The sequence below is a fragment of the Triturus cristatus genome, chromosome 11 (assembly GCF_964204655.1).
Source record: "Triturus cristatus chromosome 11, aTriCri1.1, whole genome shotgun sequence".
Lineage (NCBI taxonomy): Eukaryota > Metazoa > Chordata > Amphibia > Caudata > Salamandridae > Triturus > Triturus cristatus.
This window is the reverse complement of record NC_140594.1, coordinates 882,721,229-882,745,552: the sequence shown is the minus strand read 5'-3', so window position 1 is coordinate 882,745,552 and position 24,324 is coordinate 882,721,229. Positions and strand designations below refer to the sequence as shown.

At 49.4% G+C, this 24,324-nt stretch overlaps 1 protein-coding gene across 4 annotated transcripts in view; it reads right to left on the bottom strand.

Annotated features, from left to right (window-relative positions):
• CCNL1 (cyclin L1) overlaps nt 1–24,324 on the bottom strand; it is a 285,464-nt gene that overhangs the window by 145,165 nt on the left and 115,975 nt on the right. For all 4 annotated transcript variants that reach the window (XM_085634757.1, XM_085634758.1, XM_085634759.1 and 1 more), the window contains exons 4-5: nt 22,219–22,339; nt 1,973–2,037 (exon numbers count right to left, since the gene is read on the bottom strand). In XM_085634757.1, the coding sequence (XP_085490883.1) occupies nt 1,973–2,037; nt 22,219–22,339 (186 nt within the window). The remainder of the gene's footprint in view (nt 1–1,972; nt 2,038–22,218; nt 22,340–24,324) is intronic.

Genomic DNA, 24,324 nt, shown 5'->3' with positions numbered 1-24,324 from the left:
TCCTGCACCCAGACACTCAGCCTGCAAGGGCAGTGTGTGTGTGTAAGGGTACAGGGCCTCTGAGGGTGGCACAATGAGTGCTGCAGCCCTTAGAGGACTTCCCTGGTCACAAGGCCCTGGGTACCTAGGGTACCATTTACTAGGGGCTGACATGTGGCTAGGGTTTGCCAATTTGGAGTTTGTGTGGTTTAAGGAAGGAACATAGGCCCTGGGCACCTGATTGGCAGGAACCCAGGGTACACTCAATCGAAGTACATTCAGCAATTTAGCAAAAAGTGGGGGCATACCATGCAAGAAAGATGGCACTTTCTCACAACTACGCAAACATCACAGCGACAAACTCTAGTCGACCGCCGTCACCTATTGTCGCGCAGGGGTACTGCTAAGAAAAATCTTTCGGATCCAGCCCGACGCCTGGCAGTTCAAAGGCAAGTTATCTTCAGCTAGATGTCTCTATCAGATTTCAGTATTTAGGGTAGCCCCTGGCACCAGAGAAGCAGATCCGGACTACCCAAGAAGAGAATACACCAACGAGCCACAAAAGCAGAGAGGAGAGAAGAAGCAGCTGACCTGGTACCTGCCCTGCTGACCTGTCTGCCTCCCTAGTCGAAAATTGCACCAAAGTCGACTCGTCCTGGACAGACTGCTTACCTTCGAAAAAGACTCGAGACCTACTGTGAACAGCAGACATGTTGTGAAGAAACTCCAAAAGAGAAGACAGAGGCCTACGGAACCACCAAAACCAGACACCCCAAACCACTACACCTTTCGCCCACAAGAGTTGAAGTTGGCCTCCGGCGTCAACAAGGTCCTCCAGAGCTAGAGTCCATTGTGGTTTCACCCCTCTTGGAGTCCGACGTTGCCTGCAGCCTCTGCACGCTGGGACTGCTCCTGTAAGGAAAAACCCAATGCCTAAGGACACCCTTGCACCCGTCGCACCTGGGCCTTGGAGAAGAGGACCAAAGGTGCACCCCACCCCTGTCCTCAAGCATCACAAGGACTGAACCCACTTGCTGGTTCAGTCAGACTGTCCTCCTGGCCAGAGCCTGCTGCCTCTTTCCACAGTGACCGATCTCCATTGAAATACATTGGGCTCTAGAGAGTTTTGCACCTTGCCTCCCCCGTTTCACTGGTGGTGTAGCTTGGATAATGCCCACCACTCTTAACTCCTGGAGATGGTCTTGTAAGCCACTGTACTATGCCTGTTTGCAGAACTTGTTCATCCTTCGATAGGATGCCTTTGCAGAACTCAGAATTTACAGTGTTTGCGTTTTAAAGTGAAAATAATTTATATTTAAAAACATACTTACCTAAATAATTTCTCTCTGATGCCTAAATATACATAAAGGATACTTGCTATTTTTATAAATTGTTGTGCATCTCTTTGAGTCTTGTGTGTCATTTATTGATCATTGTGTAATTGCAACTGTCTTGCACTCCTCTCGATTAAGCCTAAGGCTGCTCGACCACACTACCCCTAGTAGAGCACCTTGGGATTGCTAGAGCAAGCCGCTATCCATATAGAAGGTAACAACTGGACTCTACACCGTATATCAGATTGATATATCGCAAAGAGACAGCTTCCTACATGCATGAAGAATATGTAGGGGGTGGTGAATGCTACGCAGATACAAAGGCCTTTAGGTGCAGCACACCGGGATATACACCACCAAGTCTTTAGACAAGACTTCTGGCATAAATCAAGACACTACAAATCCTCTTCAACAATACTGGCAGGAGGAATGACCCAAAAGGAAAACACAAACGAAAAACACTGTCTCAGACATTCATTTCTGCACTACAGAATTTAATGGCTAAACGTTTCAAACTTTTCTAACCAACATAATTTTAGCGTTCTTGGATTACAATGTTAGGTATAGTTCACTATCCTGGCATAACCTTCAAGTTTTCTGGGTGAAGCAATAGTACATACTATAACTACTACTGTTTTCAGAAAATCACAAGAGCTTACCAGGCTGTCTGAACAAGTGTTTCATTTCGTTCACATTCCAACACTTGAAGATACATTACTATAATCTATATGAGGAAGAAAACAAATGATTTGCATTAGTTTGCTACCACAATTTGAAGTAAAGCGCTTCACCCATCTCCAAGGGCGCGCGCACGCACACACACCCACCAACAATTAAAACAGGTTTTATCAAGTTATCAGAGGCTGCTCTTTTACAGAAAATGTTAATTTTGAAAGAGGATTACATGTTACTGTCAAGTATGAAAACATCTAAAACTGGAAGAATAGGTCCCCTGGGCCAGCTCCACCCACTGCGTCCGTTTCGCTTGCCTGTTCTTTCATTACTATAGCCAATAGTATATCTTATTTCACTGCTGCTGCCAATATTTGTTATATTTACTGCAACCCTGTAAACTCACTGCTGTGGTCTATTATCTGGTGTAGCCCTTAACATTATTTCACGATCTCCGAAGTTTCTGCACATTTTCTCTGCCCCCACCATTTTTTCACTCTGGTTTCCTGCCTCTTTACTCACATGCCCAGCACCCCTCCCAGGACCCACTTGATGGAGCCTGCATGGCAGGCACATGACCGGCGCCCCAAAGGCAAGCCAGTCTGAGTAGGGAAGTGTCCCTGTTTGACATGGTCACCACTATTTTTTGTCTGGTATCCAATGCGATTTTGACAGAAGTGCACTGGGTTCCTTCTATCCATGTCTCCAGAATCAGATCTTTCCGTAAAACTGTACAATTGTTATCCCACTTGGCAATACCTTTAGCACCCCTTGAAAGTCCCCTAGTAAATGATACCCCTGATACCTAGCAAAAGGAGGCTAAAAAAGGGTCCCCTAATGTCTGCACCATGTAACGTGCCACCCTAAAGTAACCCTCAGCACCAGCATGTAAACTACCATTGCAGGCTGTGTGCCATGGTGCAGAGAAAAGTGAAGACACAAGGCACACCTCCTGCATGCAGGCCCTATACTACATATGTGGACGTATCTGCATGAGTAGATATGTCCAAGTCGATTCTTAGACATTGCAAGTGAACAGGGAAGCCATTTGGAGTACATGTGCTGGACACTGGTGTTTATAAGTTCCTAAACTACGTCATGACTTCACTGAAACTAGAAATGTTTGGTATCAAACATCTCTTATTAAGCCCACATTGATTCCAATAATGGATTTATTAATACATGCACTCAGAGGGCACCTTTGAGGGGTGCCCCCTGAAAACCTACCTGCATACTGGTTGGATGGTGCAGACCAGCCTACCACCAGAGACAGGTTTCTGACCCTCTGCAGGTGAGAGCCAGCAATCTGAGGGCAGAGACAATGCCTATTCCAGTCGGAAGTGTTTTCACCTCCTCCAAGCAAGATTGCTAAGTATTCAGCATATCAAGGAAGGAGGATTCAAAGTCCTGTCGCCTTTGATACGTGACCCAAGGTTTCCCCAGAAAGGGGAAATGCCACCACCTTCTCCGGGCCCAATTAGCACCAGGACAGGCAGGAAAACAAAATGGTTACTTACCAGTAGGAGTAGTTTTGCAGCTTGAAGAATTTTCTGGATTCACATGCTGTGCATTATTCTGCCATCTAGTGGTTGGGTTCAGAATGGTCTTTTTTTTGTTTCTTGTTTTGTTCAATGTCGGCCACCATTTGATGCCAGGTACATCCCCTCTGTGACATCAGGCAGTACCCTGGAGGTCGACGTGTGTGGTAGCCATCTTCAGATTCTTTTTTCTGTTTTGTAGTCTGAGATGGTTGTTAAGTAAGTGGTTTAATCATTTGCTTCCCCACCTGTTTGTTTTCCTTGTAGGGGTGGCCGGGTGGGTAGCATTGTAATCCAGAAAATTCTTCAAGCTGCAAAACTACTCCTACTGGTAAGTAACCATTTCATTTTGCAGCGTGAATCCTTCTCTGGATTCACATGCTGTGCATTAGATTATGTAGCTGTTTCGCCCGTGTTTGGGAGGCTGTGGTAAAAGAAAGACATTGCAAACAGGTGTTGAAGCACCCTTTGTCCAATTAGAGCTTCCTTACTCATCTGAATGTCCACACAATAATGCTTTGTAAACGTGTGTGGTAATGCCCATGTTGCTGCTGAACAAATAGAGTCAATGGGTACATATGCCATGAAAGCCAAGGTTGCTCCTTTCTTTCTTGTGGAGTGAGCTGCTAGCTGAATTGTAAGTTTTTTGGCATAACCTGACTGGATGGTTTGTACTAGCCACCTTGCATTGGTTGCTTTTGTGACTGGTGATCCCGTGTTGGTTTGCGCGTAGGAGACAAACAATTGTTTTGTCTTCCTGATTGGTTCTGTTTTTTGCAAATAATACAGTAGCGCTCTCTTTACATCCAGGATATGGAATCTTTTTTTCTCCTTTAATTTTTGGGTTTTTGAAGAAAACTGGTAGGATGATATTTTGATCTAAATGACATTTAGTTACCACTTTTGGTAAGAAGTGTGGGTTCGTCTTTAGGATTACTTTATCCTTGTGTATTTGTAACTATGGTTCCTGTATTGCTAAAGCTTGCAGCCTACTTACTCTTCGTAGCGATGTGATAGCGATGAGAAGGAAAATGCTACTTACCAGTATGCATCTGTCCTTGGCGAACAAGTTACTTACCTTCGGTAACGATATATCTGTAAGAAACATTAGTAGTGATAGATTCCTTACCTCAGAATTACCCCCAGGCGTCCGACTGGATCCGGAAAGTTTGTCAACAGTACCCCTGCGCATCGGTAGGTGGCGTAGTGTGGCTCCGCGTCCCTCATTGGCGTCGTGGTCCCACGACTTTCCGCGCCAAGAACGCAGAGCCATGCAAGATACTGAGCACTGGTGCATTGAAACTATGTCCCTGAAAGGGATGACCTGAACCCTAGAAATCAGTTCGCTGAACGGGGAGGATGGGTGTGGCGGTAAGGAACCCATCACTACTAATGTTTCTTACAGATATATCGTTACCAATGGTAAGTAACTTGTTCATCTGAAAGAAACACAGTGATAGATTCCTTACCTTAGAATAGATACCCCAACAATACCAACCCCGGTGGTTGGACTGCGAACCAAGATCACACCAGGAAGTCCCGGAGAACAGAACGGCCAAAGAAGCAGTCTCTCCGGACTTGGCTGTCCAGGCAATAATGCTTAGTAAATGTGTGCACCGAGGCCCACGTGGCTGCCTGACCGATGTCTTGCAGGGGGACACCACGTCATAATGCAGTAGTGGCTGCAGTTGCTCTAGTGGAATGAGCACGCAGCCCCACCAGAGGTTCTTTTTTTTAGCCAAAGAGTAGCAGGCTTTGATACACAAGACGACCCAGCGGGAGATAGTCCTCTTGGGTACCGCCCGACGTTTCTTGGTGCCAACGTAGCCAACAAAGATTTGGTCATCCACCCGGAACTGTTGTGTGCGGTTGAGATCAAATGAAAGCGTACGTTTTGGGTCCAGACGGAGCCTCTGAGCCTCTTCCTCTCTGGAAGGATGCGGAAAGAAGGTGGGCAAGGTAATGGTCTACCCAATGTGAAAGGCCGTAACAAGTTTTGGCAAAAAGGAAGGACGGGCCTGAGCACAACCTTGTCCGGATGGAACGAAAGAAAAGGAGGTTTACAAGAAAGGGCCTGGAGCTCGCTCACTCACTCACTCGCCTAGCGGAGGTGATGGCAACCAGGAAGGCAGCCTTCAAGGTCAAGAGACGAGGAGGACAGTTGTGAAGAAACTCAAAAAGGAGCACACAAGATAAGCAAGAACCAGATTCAAGTCCCACTGTGGCTTCACAAATGGAATAGGAGGGAAAAGGTGTGTAATGCCTTTGAGAAGGAGTAGTTTCTTACCTGTAACTCCAGTTCTGTAGTAGGGGTATCTCGGTTATAGTCATAATCTATGAATAGTCCCGCCCATGTGCGGGGACCCCGGAGCAATCAAAATATCTCTTAAGCTGTCCTGCATTTGCAAACCTGCAAAGACACTTAAGAGACAGACAAAATAATACAGCCTAATAACAATATGGCTGCACTGGCCAGCACTTCCTCTGAAGTGAACACAAAAGCCAAAATAAAGTTTAAATGTCATTTTTATTCACATCTGACATGTTCCTTTATTGTATCACACTCCCTTCACCAAAATCCCTTTAAACAATAGAGAGGAAGGGGTGGACAGACAAGCCCTATAGGCTGTCATTATGTGTCTGCTAAAGGGATACCGTGCCTTTAAGGAACTCTCCAGAGACCCCCGGTATCCCAGGATGCACAGCCAAAGCAAGTTACTTTCAGTTCTTTTTGAAGGTGTATAACAGGCCGGATACTGCCAGTTTTACTCCACCGGGGAGGAGGGAGGGTCGCTTATGACTATAACAGAGATACCCCTACTACAGAACTGGAGTTACAGGTAAGAAGCTACTCCTTCTGTAGTAGGGGATCTCTGTGTATAGTCATAATCTATGAATAGAATGGCAAGCCCATCCCCACCAACAAACAGCGGTGGAGTAAAAACCAAACACCAACAAATTACTGTGCAAACAAATTCCTCAGCGAAGCCTGTCCAATCTGCGCATCTGCCCTAGCATCAGAATCCAGGCAGTAATGCTTTGTAAACGTATGGACCGACTTCCAGGTGGCAGCCTTACAAATGTCAGCAATTAGAACATTCCTAAGCAAAGCTGTAGTCGCTGATTTGCCCCTAGTCGAATGCGCTGTAGGCCTACCCCCTAACGTCTTATTATCTTTCTGATAACAAAGCTGAATACAAGACACAATCCATCTGGAGATGGACTGTTTTGAGGTAGCTAGACCAGTTCTTACTGAACCATAATTCACAAACAGTTGATCCGACCTGCGGATGTCTTTTGTCTTATCTAGATAGAATTTCAACACCCTACGCACATCTAATGAATGCAGAGACCTCTCCGCCGGAGAGGAGGGATGCTGAAAAAAAGTAGGCAAAGTTATCATTTGATTTACATGGAAATCAGATATCACTTTAGGTAAAAACGTATGATGAGTACGCATTACCACTTTAGAAGCATGGAATACAGTATACGGCTCTTGAAAACACAGAGCCTGAATCTCACTTACTCTCCTGGCCGATGTAATGGCCACAAGGAAGGCGGCCTTCCAGGACAAATGCTGCAGAGAAGCCTTATGAATAGGCTCAAAAGGCTCCCTCATTAATCTGGACAACACCACGTTCAATTCCCATGGTGGAGAAGGTAGTCTAACAGGGGGAACACCTTACGCAAACCCTCCAAAAAATCTTTAATCACAGGGATTTGAAAAAATGAGGTTTGGTAAGGGCCCTTTCTATACGCAGTCAAAGCTGCGAGATGAACTTTAATAGACTGAAAATTAAGCCCAGATTGAGCTAACTGCAGCAGATGAGGCAAAATAACATCTTCTTTACAGGATGTAGGGTCAATGTCCTTTGCCTTGCACCATAAGCAGAATCTCTTCCACTTATAGGCGTAAGAAGTCCTCGTAGACGGTCTCTTCGCCTCTTTCAAGATCTTCATACAGTCCTGAGGTAGGTTCAAGTGTCCATACTGTACTAGCTCAGGAGCCATGCTGCCAAACTCAAGGACGAGAGATTGGGGTGAACCATCTGTCCCCCGAACTTCGTGAGAAGGTCCGGCCGACACGGCAGGCGCCGGTGTGGTAGAACAGACCGGTGAAGGTCGGTGAACCACCATTGCCTCGGCCACTCCGGAGCAATCAGGATCATCCGGGCTCTGGATTGCGACAGCTTTATTAGCACCGCCGGAATCAGGTGAATGGGTGACAAGGCGAAGAGAAAGCTGTTGGACCAGCTGATCCATAGGGCATTCCCCAGCGTTCCTGGTTGGTAGTACCTGGACGCGAAGTCGCGGCATTTGCTGTTTTCTGCCGTAGCGAACAGATCGATGTCCGGAGTGCCCCACTCTGCGAAGACGTCTCTTAGCACGTCGTCGTTTAGCACCCACTCGTGATTTTCTTGAACGAGGCTGCTGAGCGCATCGGCTTGGGCATTCTGCACTCCCGGCAGATGGGTTGCTGTGATCGTTAGGTTCCTGGCCACCAGCCAATGCCAGATCGTCTGTGCCTCCCGAGACAGCGTGCGTGAACGGGAGCCCCCCTGCTTGTTGAGGTAATACATGGTAGTAGTATTGTCCGTCTGAACTAGCAGGGAGTTCGTCGTGAAGGAGGGATGGAACGCCTTCAGGGCCAAGTGTACTGCTCTGAGTTCCAAAAAGTTGATGTGGTAAGTCATCTTCGTCTGTGACCATATCCCCTGAATCTGAAGAGGGCCCGAATGCGCTCCCCAGCCCTGGAGAGACGCATCGGTCACTATGGTCTGGACCGGAATATCCTTGTGAAAGGGAGTCCCCTTGCAAACATTCTCTGAGGAGCACCACCATTTCAGAGATTGGAGAGCGTATTGGGACAGATGAATCGTGTCCTCCCAACGCCCCCGCCTCTGGTCCCATTGATCCTCCAGACACTCCTGCAGGGGCCGCATATGCAGACGTGCATTGGGGGTGAGAAAGATGCAGGAAGCCATCGACCCCAGTAAGGAGGACACCGTCCTCACTGTAGGAGAGTGGGCTGAGAGGAGGTGCAGGGCCTTCCCACGGATCGATAAGCGTCTCTCCTCCGAAGGACACATGCTTGCGTTCAAGGTATTGACTGAGGCCCCCAAGTACTGGAGACACTGCACCGGGATCGGCACTGACTTCGACATGTTGATGTGCAGCCCCATGCGATGAAGCAAGGCAGCTGTCCTGTTGAAGTGACACTGGGCTTCCCGGAACGTGGAAGCTTTGATCAGCCAATCGTCCAGGTATGGAAACACAAACACTTTGTTCTTCCGCAAGTGTGCTGCCACCACTGCCATGCACTTGGAGAACGTCCGTGGTGCAGACTTCAGACCAAACGGGAGTACTGTGTAATGGTTGTTGCCTACCAGAAACCTCAGGAACTTGCGATGCTTTGGTGCGATCGGCACATGAAAGTAAGCGTCCTGCAGATCTATGGCGCACAGCCAGTCTCCTCGATGCAACTGAGGGTAAATCTGATGCAGGGACAACATACGGAACTTTTCTCTGCGGATCCACTTGTTTGCTTGACGCAGATCTAGAATAGGCCTGAACTCTTGTCCTTTTTTCTGACGAGAAAGAACCTGGAGTAAAGGCCTCTTCCTTTTTGCCTCAAAGGAACAGTTTCTATCGCCGCCTTCTTTAACAGAACGTCCGCCTCCCACTGGAGCTCCCGCACCATGTAGGGAGAGCGCACTGGTGGAATCTGTGGAGGCGGGCTGGTGAAACGAAGACTATCCATTGCAAACAATATTCAGCACCCACTTGTCCCGAGTTATTGTCCTCCACTCTGCCAGGTAGTATTGAATACTTCCCCCCCACCGGAGCGGGTAACGGACGAGGGGGAAGTGACCTTTCAGGGCTTCGACCCGGCCGGGCCTTTGTTCCCCGACGAGGATTGATGCTGGCCTCTGCCCCTCTGGCGCTTCTGAAAGGACTGCCTCGGGAACTGTTGTTGTTGCTGGTGCTGCTGTTGGTGACCAGACTGACGCCCTTGACCGCGTTGCTTAGAATAACGCCTGCCATACGAACGGAATGACTTCTTCTGCTCCTTGGGTTTTTCCAACCCCACGGCCTTCAGGGTTTCTGCTTCGGCCTTCATGCTGGCCATCTCGTCATCCGCATGAGACCCGAACAACGTCGAGCCAGAGAAAGGCAGGTTAGCAATCTTTTGCTGCGCTTCAGATTTAAAAGGGAGATAAGCCTCAGCCAGGAAGGTCTCCTCATGTGTACTCCATGACAGTACCCATGGGCCACCAGCAACGATACATCCCCCGCCGCACTGATGATCTGGTTGGAGACCATCATGCCCTCGTTCAGCACCTCCTGGAAGTCCTCCCTTTAGTCCCTAGGCAGGGAGGCAGCAAACTGTTGCAGAGAGTGCCATAGCGACCCAGCAGGGCGGAGGCGCTAGCAGCCTTCATAGTCGTGGCCGACGTAGAGCACATTCTCCTCCCCAAGGAGTCCATCTTGCGACTCTCCTTATCCGGAGGAGCCGTGGAAGAGGGCGTCGTGGAGTGTTGTTTACGAGCCGCAACCACAATGACAGAGTCCGGGGGAGGGTCCACCCTGAGGAACGCCGGGTCCGAATCAGGGGCCCTGTACTTCTTCTGCAACCGTGAGGGAGCAGACTTCACCACGGCTGGTGTCCAGAAGACCTCCATGGCTGGTTCCTCCAAACCCGGAACCAACGGAAGGAGGGGGCGTGACAGGTCAGCCTTGTGCAATGTCTCAAATATCACAGAGGTAGTGGGAACCGGGACTGCTACTGAGATTCCCAATTTCGACGCCCTCCTCATCAGCACATCCTGGAAAGTGGCAATATCATCCACCGGCGAGATTCGAGTAGGCGGAGTTTCCGACAATGAGGGGGAGAGCCGCCCATTGCCAGAAGAGTCCGTATACCTCGTGCCTCTGGAACGAGATCTATATTTCAGTCGTCCATGTCTTGTGTGAGTGGACGACCTGTGTCTACTCCGTGACCTCCGGCCTTCTCTTCTTGGCGGGCCTGTCCCGTGCTGAAGTAAACGAGGGGGAGCGCCGTCGTCTCCTAGATCCACGACTGGAGATCGTAATCACAGACGACGTGTTACCAGATGTCACCGACGTCGAACTGATCGTCGACCTCGTACGGCATCTCCTCGCCGTTCGGCGTCCCCTCGACGACGAACGGTGGGCCCTCGACGTCGAACGGCAGGTCGACGGAGAGCCTCTCGACGTCGACGGTGAACGATGTCTCAGACGTCGACCTCCTTCGCCTCGACGGCGATCTGCGCCGTCTCGACGGCGATCTGCGCCGTCTCGACGGCGATCTTCTCCGTCTCGACGGCAGTCGCCGGTGTCTCGGCGTCGATGTCGTCGATCCATGAGTCGACGGCGAAGGAGCCGAGCGGGGTCGCCTCGACGGCGATCTGCGCTGTCCGTGGGGCTCGGTACGACGTCGAAGGTGTGTCGACGTCGACTGTGGAATCCTCGACGGCGACCTAGTCCTAGGTCTCGCCGGCCCCTCTCTCGATGTCGAACGTCGAGAACGCCGCGATCCAGAGCCCTGGATCGACGGCGATCACACCGGTGCTTTACCTCTCGCCGTCGACGCCTTCGACGTCGAACGCGACCTTCCAGCCGGTAGGTGTCGTTTCTGCGCCTTTTTCTGCCCGGAGGTCCCTCCAGTGGCTGAAGCATGGGCAGAGGAAGGGGAATGAGATCCTCCATGCCCCGAAGTCCCACCTGTCCTCTGCTTCTCCTGTCCCTGGAGGCGAACCTCTCTCTGTCCCTCAGGGTCCTCTTGGAGAAGGTCTTGCAGATGGCACATGTAGCAGGGACATGTGAGGATGACAAGCAGAGGATACAGACATCATGTGGGTCCGTCTTGGCCTTTTTCCTCCCACACTCAGGGCATTTATCAAATAAAGCCATGTTAAGAGTGGGTCAAATTGCACCAAATTGTAGGATGCAGTAGAGAAAGGCTCTAGACGTCGAGTGGCCACACTATTTTATCCAAAAAACCAAAATTTAGTCCAAATATCCACCCAAAAGGGTAGAGCTCAAGCTCCAGGGTCCGGCTAGCAGGAGCCGGAAAAAAGAACTGAAAGTAACTTGCTTTGGCTGTGCATCCTGGGATACCGGGGGTCACTGGAGAGTTCCTTAAAGCCACGGTATCCCTTTAGCAGACACATAATGACAGCCTATAGGGCTTGTCTGTCCACCCCTTCCTCTCTATTGTTTAAAGGGATTTTGGTGAAGGGAGTGTGATACAATAAAGGAACATGTCAGATGTGAATAAAAATGACATTTAAACTTTATTTTGGCTTTTGTGTTCACTTCAGAGGAAGTGCTGGCCAGTGCAGCCATATTGTTATTAGGCTGTATTATTTTGTCTGTCTCTTAAGTGTCTTTGCAGGTTTGCAAATGCAGGACAGCTTAAGAGATATTTTGATTGCTCCGGGGTCCCTGCACATGGGCGGGCTATTCATAGATTATGACTATACACAGAGATCCCCTACTACAGAAATCTATTTACAACCAGGGAATTGAAAAAGGCCTGATCAGGGAGCCTGAGAAAGGCCGAAATGGCAGGAAGACAACCTTTGATAGTGCCCAGAGCAGAGCCCTGCCGGGGCAAAGGAAGAAGGAACAAAAGGACCTCAGAAAGAGGGGAGAAAGAGGATGCACCATGCCAAAAACTTGTATACCACTTTAGTGGAGGGACGCCTGGCTGCCAGAATGACATCATAAACTTCAGGAGGCAAGTCGAAAGGATCAACTGCCACCGCTCAATCTCCACGCAGAAGTGGAGGCTGGACAGGTTCGGGTGGAGGACCTTCCCCTGCTGCTGCAACAGAAGAACCTCCCGAAGAGGCAGTCGGATCGGGAAATCTATGCTCATAGCGAGTAGCTCGGGATACCATACTCTTCGAGCTCAGTCCGGGGCCCATGGATGACTTGTGCCCGGTCGCGCCTGATCTTCAGCACTCTGGGCAGAAGTGGTATATGTGAGAAAGTGCAATCTTTCTTGCATGGTATGCCCCCACTTTTTGCTGAATTGCTGAATGTACTTTGAGTGTGCCCTGGGCTCGTGCCAATCAGGTGCCCAGGGCCTATGTTCCTTCCCTAAAACAAGCCAAACCCAAATTGGCAAACCCTGGCCACATGTCAGCCCCTGGTAAATGGTACCCTAGGTACCCAGGGCCTTGTGACCAGGGAAGGCCTCTAAGGGCTGCAGCACTCCTTGTGCCACCCTTAGAGGCCATGTACCCTTATACACACACACTGCCTTTGCAGGCTGAGTGTTTGGGTGCAAGACAAAAGCAAAGTCGACATGGCACACATCCCAGTGTGCAATGCCCATCACCTACACTGCCATGGCATACATCAGCCACCCCTCTAGCTGGGTGCCTTATGCCAATGGTGTGGGCACAGGAGCAGGAGCCCTATGCCGCTACAGTGCCCAGGTCAATTCCTGAACACTAAGTGCAGTGCTGCCATTTAAGAGTACGTGGTGCTGAGAGCTCGTCAAACACAAGCTCCACAGCACCATAATGGCAACACTAAAGACTGAAGTTTGGTATCAAACTTCTCAGCACATTAAACCCACACTGATGCCAGTATGGGTTTAATGTACCCAGCACCCCAGAGGGCATCTTAGAGGTGCCCCCTTAAACCTAACCTACAATCCACGTCTGCTCTGAGGCTGCCACCCAGCAGACATGTTGCTGGACCCCTGGGTAGGGGAGCCCCTGCTCTCCTGGGCCTGCAACAATGCACATCCTGGGCGAGGTGCTAAATCTCCTCCCCCAGGATGGACAGGGGGAAGCTTCAAAGGCATGCCGCCTCTGTGAGCTTCCCCAGGGCACTGCAACCCCCCACTCTGGCGGGAAGCTTTGGCCGGAAACCCCAAATAAGGACAGGGGATGTGCCAGCCTGCCAACCCCACCCCTCAGGTGGGGGAGGCGAGGTGAAGCACATCTCCAGGCTCTCGCCATCTTGAAGATGGGGAGCCCTACCCTATCAGGACTAGGCTACTGCCCCCCTCCCACAGGAGAGAGGCAGGATAGGGGGTGTACCCACCCCAGGACAGGGACGCATTGGTCCCTGCCCTTCACCTACCTGTAACGCCCCTAAATCTAGTATTTAGGGGCACCCTGAACCTTCCTTCCCCAGATTCCAGGTTCAAAACTACAAAGAAGAGCAAGAAGAAAGAAGACATGCCCTGCAGCTGCTAAAAAGAGGAAGACACCAACTGCTTTGGTCCCAGCCCTACCGGCCTGTCGACACTCGAACCTGCTCCAACCCGGCATCTCGTGGCCAGCAACCTCACCACCCCAGAGGACCTGGCTACCTTTTGGCTCTAAGCCGCTGGGACTCCCATGAGTAGAGGCTCTACTCAAAACCTACCTCTAATCCCTGGCAGCAGCCCGGAACCGCGAACCCAGCACCCTCTGCACCAGCCAAGCCTAGCCAGTGCCGGAGTGAACAAAGACCCCAAGGACGACCCCACGGCGACTGTGACCCAGAGCCCGGCACCCAAGGACCTCCCTCCACACTCCTGAAGAAGCCTGCAGCCTCAGAACAAGGTTTCCCGACACCAAAAGGCACCCCTGCGGCCCCCTGTGCCCAATCCCAGGGTACCTACCTAACCTCCAACTACCCAACTTACCTCTCGAAGTGGTGGTGGCACCTGAAGAGTCCTCGTCCCTGAGCTTGCAGTCTTTTTCTAAACCGGAGATTTCCCATTCAAATCAATTGAGCGCCCGAAGGCTCAAAAGCACCCTGCACCCAGCCGCCCGAGTGGCCCTTGCAGTGAAAGCTCTACACCTACCTACTTCCTCACTTGCCCCGAGTAAGTGACCAGGAGCCCAGCTCCCACAGCCGCGTGGCTTGCCAGTCAGCAGCCACCAACCAAGGCCCACCTATCCCTCATAGGATAACATTGGGCCTAACTCTCTCTGCACCCAGCCGCCCTAGAGTCGCTGAGGGTGAACCAACTGTACCTACCTGACCCTGAGGCACCCCTGAGTCTATGCCCAGAACCTCAACCCTGCCAGTCGAGTACTTACCCTGAAACCGATAACTCCATTTTCCTCATAGGGTAACATTGACTGGCTTTTTCCTGAAATTTCTTCTAAGTGTAGACTTTTCAAATCTTAAAATATTCACCAAAAATCAGCCGAGTAACGAAAACGAAAGTACTCACCTGCTCTTAGGTGAGCTCCGAGTGCTGGATCTTGGTGCCCAGCACGGACTCTGAAAAATACTTACAACTGTACTTACCTGTAACCCAATTTTCTTCCATAGGAAACCATTGACTGATTTTCTGTGAAATTTCTTCTAAGTGTCGATTTCTGCAATCTTTAAATATTCTTCAAAAATCGTATAATATCTGAAAACTTAATTACTTACCTGTTTTGGATAAAGGTCCCAGTACTGAGTCTAGGCACCCAGCACTGGATTACAAAAGTAACTAGAACATACTGTACCTGCAACTTGAATTTTCTTCCATAGGGAATCATTGACTGTTTTCCTTGAAATATTTTCTAAGTGTAAACTTTTAAAATAGCTAAATATTGTTTAAAAATCATTACAGTACTTAAGTCGACTTTCATCACTTGATTCTGAGTACTGACCCAGGACTGAATCTAGGATCCAGTCCTGGAATTCCAAAAGTAATCTAAAAAGTAATCTGTTACAAATAACTTGAATTTATCATTGAGCTCAATGCATTGTTGTGTTTAGAGTTGCCTATTGCAACCACTTGTAACTGTTTACAAAAACCAATTGCATATTGCAAAAGTATTTATATGAAACATCTCATCCAGAGAAAGTATATTTTAAATCCAAGTGTTGGTTCTAAAATAAAACAAGCATATATTTTTTATATATAAACCATTGGCCTAGAGTTCAGTTATTGAGTGTGTGAGACCATTTGCTGACTGAGTGTGTACAACAAATGCTTTACACTGTCCACTGATACTGCCTTACTGCTCGACCAAGCTACCACTTTAGAGAGTAAGGTTATATCTAACTTTAGCCTCTGCCAAACCCTGGGGGACTGTGGACTCTGTACACCCTGTACCTATTAAGGAACAGTATATACAGAGCCACTTTCTCACAGTATAGGCGGAAAGGCGTACAACAGGCTGCAACTCCACTCGCGACGAAAAGCGTCGCTGTAAACGAGTGCCGCCTTAGAAATTTCAACGCACAGAACTGATGACATTGCGCGTTCTCTTCAGTGGCGAATAGATCTAACCAAGGCTCTCCCCACTGCTGAAAAAGACCTTGCGCCACCTCCGAGTGAAGACGCCATTCGTGATCCATCATGCACCTGTGGCTGAGTTCGTCCGCCCTGGCCTTCAGAGAACCTGCCAGGTGTTGAACCACCAGGAAAACGCCCTGATGTTCCAGCCATGTCTAGAGGCGCAGAGCCTCCTGACAGAGGGTCCCCAACCCCACCCCGCCTTGCTTGTTGCAGTACCACATGGCGGTGGTGTTGTCTGAACACCAGCACTATTCTCCCCTTGACAGAGGGAAGGAATTCCTTCAGTACAAGTCGGATCACCCGAAACTCCAGAAGGTGGATATGGAGCTTGGACTCTGCCGGAGACCAGAGGCCTCTGATATCCACCTCTACCGCAAGGCCGCCCCATTCCAGGAGGGACGCATCCATCACCTCTGTAAACTCCGGTTGGGGAAGGGAGAGGGATCTGCGGTCGACCAAATGCCGGTTCGCGAGCCACCACTGCAACTGTCGTGCAGTGCCCTCCGAGATCTGGACGTGATCGGACAGGTTCCCCAGATGCTGCGCCCACTGGAACTTCAGGTCCCACTGCAGAGCCCCAATATGCCATCTGGCATGATCGATCAGCAGGAGGCAGGAGGTCATGAGACCCAGCAGCCTCAGGGTCACCCTGACCGAAACCCGGGACAAGGGCTGAAAGATCGGAATCAGAGCCCGAATATCCCAGACTCGCTGGTCGGGAGGATAGACCCGAAACTGTGCCATGTCCAGAACAGCTCCAATGAAGAGGAGCTTCTGAGAGGGAATCAGGTGCGACTTCAGCACGTTGATAGAGAACCCTAGCAAATGCAGGAGGTCGGCCGTAGTCTGGAGGTGGGAGACGACTGTCTGGGGCAAGCCCGCCTTCAACAACCAGTCGTCGTGATAGGGGAAGACAAACTCCTGATCTGCACAGATGAGCTGCGACCACCGCCATCACTTTTGTGAACACCAGAGGAGCACTGGTAAGGCCAAAAAGGAGCACGGTCAACTGAAAATGCTCGTGGCCTACCGTGAACCGCAGATAGCGTCGGTGAGCCCGCAGAACTGGAATGTGGAAGTAAGCATCCTGCAAGTCCACCGCTACCATCCAGTCTTGTGGGTCGAGAGCAGACAAGATCGGAGCCAAAGTGAGCATCTTGAACTTTGCGGAGGAAGCGATTGACGTTCCAGAGGTCTAAGATAGGACGCATGCCCTGGTTCTTCTTTGGCACCAGTAGTGGGAATAACAACTACGTCCTACTTCTGGTGTCGGAACGCGCTTGATGGCCCCCTTGGCCAAGAGGGCCACAACTTCCTGCTGAAGAAGCACCAAGTGATCCCCCGACTTGCGGTGGTACCGAGGTGGCATGGCTGAAGGAGCAGTCTCGAAGGGGAGGGAGTAGCCCCTTCATACTAGCTCTGAAACCTACCAGTCCGATGTGATGGTGCGCCAATGGGGGAGGTGATGGCGAAGCCTGCTGCTCAGTGGCGTTTGATGGGCCTGAAAGTTTGGACTAGGAAGGTTTGGAGGCAGTAGTGGCCGGGGTGGGGGTGGACTGACCCGCCCGCTGGCCTCTTGGTCCGCCACGGCAAAACCTGCAGCTGCGCTGGGATTGTTGCTGCGCAGGCTTGTGGCTTTGTTACGAACGCTGCGGGGGCGTCCCTTCCGGTGCCACGAAAGGAGCGTAAAGCAGAAGGCAGAGGAGGGCAGACTTCAGAGAGTCCCAAGGACTTGGCCGTAGCCCTCAAGTCCTTAAACCGCTCCAATGCACTGTCTGCTTTGTTGCCGAAGAGGCGACGGCCATCAAAAGGTATGTCCATAAGTGTGCTTTGGACAGCCCCTGAAAATCCAGTTGTCCTCAACCAGGCGTGGCGTCTGATCGCCACCGTTGTTGCAATCGATCTCCCCAGTGAGTCAGCGGTGTCTAGGCCACAACTAATCATGAGGCACTGACTTGAGGCAGCACTTAGGCCGTTATTCCCACTCTGTGGGATACGGTGGCGCAAGAGGCATGAGGTGTTCACTGACCGCATCGCAGAACTGGTGAAAGAAAAAATCTTTCTGAACTGAACCAGTTTCTTGGAATCCCTATCCGGAGGTGCGGAAGGGAAGGCCGTTGGGAAAGAGGAGGCTTGGACAACCATGCTCTCGGGGTGGGTGTTGGGAGAGGAAAATGGGGTCACCCGGAGCCGGACGATGGCGTCGGGCCATGTTCCTATCCACAGGAGCCAATGTTGTGGGCCTGGACCAGGTGCCCAAAAGAACGTCAGAAAGTGCTTAATTGAAGGGAAGCAGCGGCTCCATAGTAGTAGCTGCTGGCTGAAGCACTTGTGTCAGGATGTTAGTCCCAACGGCCACAGTAGGGAGCACAAGGTGTAGGGCCTCTGTCGCCCTACGCAACACCACAGCATAACTAGCACCCTCCTCCGTAGCCACGGTAGGAGGAGACCGCATGCCACGGTCTGGTGAGGTATCCAGAGCACTGACTTCCAACTTCTCTGCCCAGTCTGGTTCATACTCGCAATCAGCTGCGAGAGGGTCCTCAGACCGCTCCCAGTCCTCCCCTTCCTCCTCAAGCTGTACAACAGGCCTAAAATAAGGACCAGGGACATGGGGATAGAAATCCCCGAGCAAAGTCGAGAAAGGCATCCATCGACGTCGGCCCGGCGCCGCGTCCACTTCGGGGCTGAAACCGGGGTCGAAGTCGTCCCGAAGAGCGGGCGATGTCGGAAGTGGTTCCGGTGGGGTCGACGTCGGTGGAGGTGTTATAAGGTCAACCGGGAACCAGGCCTGGATCCAGGGGGGTCCCACATCGCCGGAGCCGGCACCGGAGCCACCAGCGATAAAAGGCGAGGACCAACAGTCGGGACCGCGGGCCAGAAGGCGCACCAGCGTACCAGACGGCCCAAAGAGACGAGCCACGGCCGACAGGAATTCCTGTATTTGATCCGGAGTCGCCGACGGACCCGGGAAGGGCAGGTAGGCCGGCGCTGACTCCACAGGCTCCACCAACCTCCCATGGGACCGAGACCTCAAACGGTGCAGAGCAGACTACCGCAAAGACTTCGGCGCCATGGCCCGGCAGTCGGGGCACGACTTGAGTTAGTGGTCGCGCCCCAGGCAGAAAAGACACTTGTGCGGGTCCGTCACCGACCTCATGGGGTGACAGTCCTCGCAGGACTTCAACTAGGCATCCTAACTGCACCAGGATTCGTAGACAAAAAGCCTCAAAAAGTCAGTCAAAAATTGACGGGGGTTCCTGCTCTCCCCGGATCTGCGCTTGCTGGTGCGGAAAAGAAAGAACGGACGTCAGCGCGCGTGGGCGGCGTCTAAGTAGGGCCCGCGACGTCATCTCGCCGACCGCGACGCCAACGACTGACACGGAGCCGCACGACGCCACCTACCTACGCGCAGGGGTACTGCGGACGAAAACTTTCCAGATCCCGTATGACGCCTGGGGGTAATTCTAAGGTAAGGAATGTATCACTACGTGTTTCTTTCAGATATGTAGAGCTGCAGAATGACATACTTGTGCATAGACCACCATCTGGTGTTGGGCTTGGATGATTGCAGTTTGTTGTTATCTTGGAAGAAGTCTTTGTAGTCACGAGATAGGTGACTCCTCCCTTTAGATTGTTTTTCGCCATGATGGGAAATGGAGTTTGTAAGAAAACAGATAAGATGTCCATGTGTAAGTTAACACAGGAACAGATAGAGGTTCTGGGGAGGCGGGTGGGCGTATGTCATTCTGCAGCTCTACATGCTAAGAACAGATGCATACTGGTAAGTAGCATTTTTCGTTCGAGGCATATGAGCTGCAGAAAACATACTTGTGCATAGACTGCATAGCAAAGCTCTCTCCTAGCGCTGGTCCTCTGTATCTGGGGAGAGGAGTTGGTTTAACGGCTAGGGCGGTCGACCTCGAATCTGGGGAACTGGGTTAGAGTCTCGGCAAGGACACTGAACATCCTGTGATTCTGGGAAAATCACTTAATCTCTCTGTGCCAAACAAAAATGAATGTGTGTCCTCATGTAACGTAACTGGTGCTATGTAAAGCGCTCTGATACCCGATTCGGGTCAAGTTTGCGCTATATAAAACTCTGTACATTATATCTGTTGCAGTGGTCTGAAAAAGTTTTTTTGAGAACAGCCTGGCCTACAGAAGCTTGTTGTTTTGCCTGACATCTACACAGTAGTGTTTGGTGAAGGTGTGTGTCGCAGATCATATTGCTGCTTTACAAATGTCATCTAGTGGAATGTTCCCCAAGAATGCCATGGAAGCCCCTAGTTTGCATGTTGAATGTGCTCTAAGGGGAATTGGTAATGTGTGTTTTGCTTTCTGGTAGCAGATTTGAATACATTTGACTATTCACCTGGCAATCCCAGCTTTGGAGATGGGGTTTCCTTTATGAGGTGGTGAGAAAGCTACAAAACAGTTGGTTTGTTTTTCTAAAAGGTTTAGTTCTGTCAATATAATAAAGTATAGCTCTTTTGACATCCAGTGCGTGAAGAGCTCTTTCTGCTACAGAATATGGTTTTGGGGAAAAAACAGGTAATTCTACAGATTGGTTAAGATGGAAAGCAGAGATTACTTTGGGAAGGAATTTTGGATTTGTTCTAAGAACCACCTTATGATGTATTTGTAAGAATGGTTCTTGTATAGTTAAAGCCTGGATCTCACTTACTCTTCTGAGTGAGGAGATTGCGACTAGGAAAGCTACTTTCACCTCGGAACCTAAGATCATCATCTGCAGCATCCCTCAAGGCTCATCCCTCAGTCTTCAACTCATACATCACCCCCTTCGCCATCAGTCAGAACCCACGGACAAAGCCTCATATCCTATGCAGACACCCAGCTCATCCTATCGTTATCAGAAGACCCCACCACGATGGAAAACTTCTGCAGCTGCAGAACTAGCGTCGCCGATTGGATTTAAGATAACTACCTCAAACGCGACACAAAGCGAAAGTGCTGATTTTCGGAAACATCACAGTGGAACAACTCCTGGTGGTCTTCCGAACTAGAACGCTCACCCACTCAGACAGACCATGCCCACAACCTTGCAATCCTGGACAGCAAGCTCACCATGAAAAGCCAGACAAACAGTCCTCCACCTCCTTCATCGAATGCTAGGTAAGGTCTTCAAGTGGCTCCCCATCAACACCATATGCATTATCACTCAAGCGCTAATCACCAGCAGGCTGGGCTACGGGAAAACACTATACATAGGAATCACTTTGCACCTCCTGAAGAGACAGCAGAACATACAGAGCTCATCCTTGAGCTCCCTAAGCAGACCCACATCACCCCACACCTCAAGAAGCTCCACTGGCTCCCCATTCAGAAGAGGTGCCAATTGAAGGTGCTCATCCACACCTACAAGGCCTTACACAACCAAAGACCAGCTAACATCAACCCCTGCCTGAACTTCCACCAACCTTTAATACTCCTGTGCATCCCTCCCTCTACTATACCCCCTGCATCCGTCGAAGCAAGAGTGGAGGACGCTCCTTCTCATACCTCTCTGTGAAGGCCTGGAACGACCTCCACCTCCGGACCTCATCCTTCCTGCTAGAATTCAGGAAAGGACTTAAGACTTGGCTGTTCAACCAAACCCTTCTCACTGCAGGGCTCCCAGCACCTGGATACCCTCAGGGGTATTTAGTCACGCTATACAAATCTGGTTTGATTGAAGGTTGGTTGATCCAGACTTCTGATTTGACACGTTCGATAGGATGACCAGTATATATATATATTTTATTGACATTTTACAATACAAGCACTGTATACAACGCACAGACTTGTGATGAAATTCCCATACTTTCCAGGAATGACATTCTTTAATACACAACTCCAAAAATATTTACGTCACATCAGGGCAACAATACATTCAATCATGCTGTATAGTTGGTTGGAACTCTGGCTCATGGTACAGCAACATGGTATATAATTTAGGGAAATCACAGGTTTTTTTTTTTTTTAGCAGCACCATTGAGTGGCTGACTCTTAAAAAACAAAATGGGGCATCCCACAATGATCGAAGTGGGAGTATAATTCTGCATCGATCCAAGGGGCACAGAACGACTTAACTAAACACTCCCCGCCCCAAGGAGAATTAAAACCAAAAATGCACATTTATACGCAGCAGCATCTGTTTTGACTAAAATAGTTTCTGCAACTAAAGATACCCTCTGTAATCACCTAAGACTTTGAAAACCAGACATGTTAAATGAAAAGACATTTCTGTGTACAGATGACAAAACCTGTAGCTGCCCCTGCAAACCCGATTTGACTGGTCACCCTAAAGTGAGGTGCCTGGTCTATTCAGTTAACAGTAAACAGCAAACCCTGAAAAGTTAAAGTGTTCGAAGTATGCAAATGATTAAGCGCAACAACTTAATGCCATACAACTCACCTTATGGGGATGCTTGACATGAACACAAAATCCCAATTCCTTTAATATCCGTCGCTCTGCTTTGATCACTTGATTTTTGGTGTTTATGTAGTTCTGATCAAGAATCAGAGGGCTTGGAGTCCTAATTTGTAGGGAATAAAATCAAAACTGGTTTGCATATTGACTGTCAAATTTAGGTTTTCAGTTTTCCCTGGCAACCATCTTAACAGCAACAGAAGCTACATTTTAAACTCCTGCAAACAAGTTTAAGCATTAATCTTATGCTGTCCAAGGTCATCCAATTAGGGATATCTTAAACTAATCACTATCTTTAAGGAGCAAACTTAAAACTGCCACCTAGGGAAATTTGTAGTTAAACATAATTCACCAGGTCCAGTTGCAAGCAGGAAAAACTGTGGCAGGTTGGGAGTGTGTGGGTTGTGCAGCAAGCCAGTCATACTGCACAATATTATAGTACATAGACAAATGGGCCTGCCTCAATGTTTACAGATGTTAAAGAAAATGGCATCCTGGTTACTACCAATGTCCTGCACAATGCCTTGAAGTCCAACTTGTAACCATGCCCACAAAAATCTGTATGAAGTAGGACTGGCGTGAGGTTTGAAAAACACCAACAAGACTACAGTTTAGCATTTAGCAGTACAAATGTGTTTAAAAGGCAATTGCTACTGCAAGGTACCTATTTTAGTAGCACTGATTTTAAGCTGTAGCCCAAATACACGGAGCTCCTAAACCTGCAAGCATATGGATTTCTCCTGCAGATCTCACCCCACCCAACTAACTCTGTAAAGAGTGTAATATTCCACTTGGCTATTTCACTGGACTAGTAAAATGTTCTCATGCGCTTTACTGCTCTCTAAAATTAGACCATTTGATAAGCTAATCGGCTTATATTCGATCACTCCATGTGAGACACAAAACATGGATTTAATGATTCAAGAGAGGGGCAGCTGGAATACGCCCAATGCCTGAAAACGAGGAATGGGAATTCCAACACAATCGTCATTCTTTACAAAAAGCGAAAGGGTGGGAGAGGCTGACCCCAAACACCACATACTAGTAACAAGCATTGGCATAGCCAATAGGTCTCGCTTTTGGGACCTTATAAGTATTTAGTTATGCAACTGTTGCATGGCTAAACACTTATAAGGTCCCAAAGGAGAGACCTATTGGCTATGCCAATGCTTGTTATGAAAGGCACACAAAAACAGAGACTACAATTCTGTTTTTTGTTGTACATTATCAAACTGCCAAAAATGAAGTGCCAAAGAGACCCGATTAGCCAGATTGTCTTCTATTTCAAATTAAGGTAACGGGAAAAACACATTCCCCTACTATCCTACTTGCCTACTCTATGTCGGCATGTATTCATACAAGGCTTGTTTGTATTTTCAATCGTCCCTACTCTGAAACATAACAGGAAGACTGGCTGCCCTGGGTGTCATGCCGCTGTGCATGGGTAGAGGGCAGCAGTGTTCAAGTAATGGCGCCAAGAAGCCGCAGAGCCGGGGAAAGGCAGCCGAGCTCTGGGCCACCTCTTCCTGGAAGGAATGAAAGGTGGACGCCGGGTGATTTATCTAGCTGGGGGGAGGAGGACCGCTGACGCGTCCTGCTCTCTTGGCAATGCTTGGCACTGTAAATTGACCTCTTTTCACATGAAACAAAAGAAACCGTGACACTTCCTGAGAACATCGCCCAGCATTCCCAACAGGAGGACCACTGTACTCTGATAACACCACTTTGAAGTGCCTGGAGCCGGGCCAGTAAGTGCTGGAAGTGTTCTTCTGAGAATGTCTGTTTCTTATTACCCCAATATAAACCACATACGCTAACTTTAACATTTCTTCGACGTTTCAAGCTTTGTGTCTCCATGCCTGCTTTATTTAAGACTTCTTTTTTTTATTTGATCGTATCATGTTTGCGCTTGGAATCCAATTCCGTGTCCTCGCGCCGTTATGTGGTGAATGCATTAAAGTTATTTCTCCATTAGCTGGAAAACACGGGCGTTGGTAGAAGACGATCTCACCGGAGATTTTTATCCATAGTGTAACAGCAAAACGTAACCTTTTGTTTCTATAAGAGGATTCACATTTCCAAACATAATTT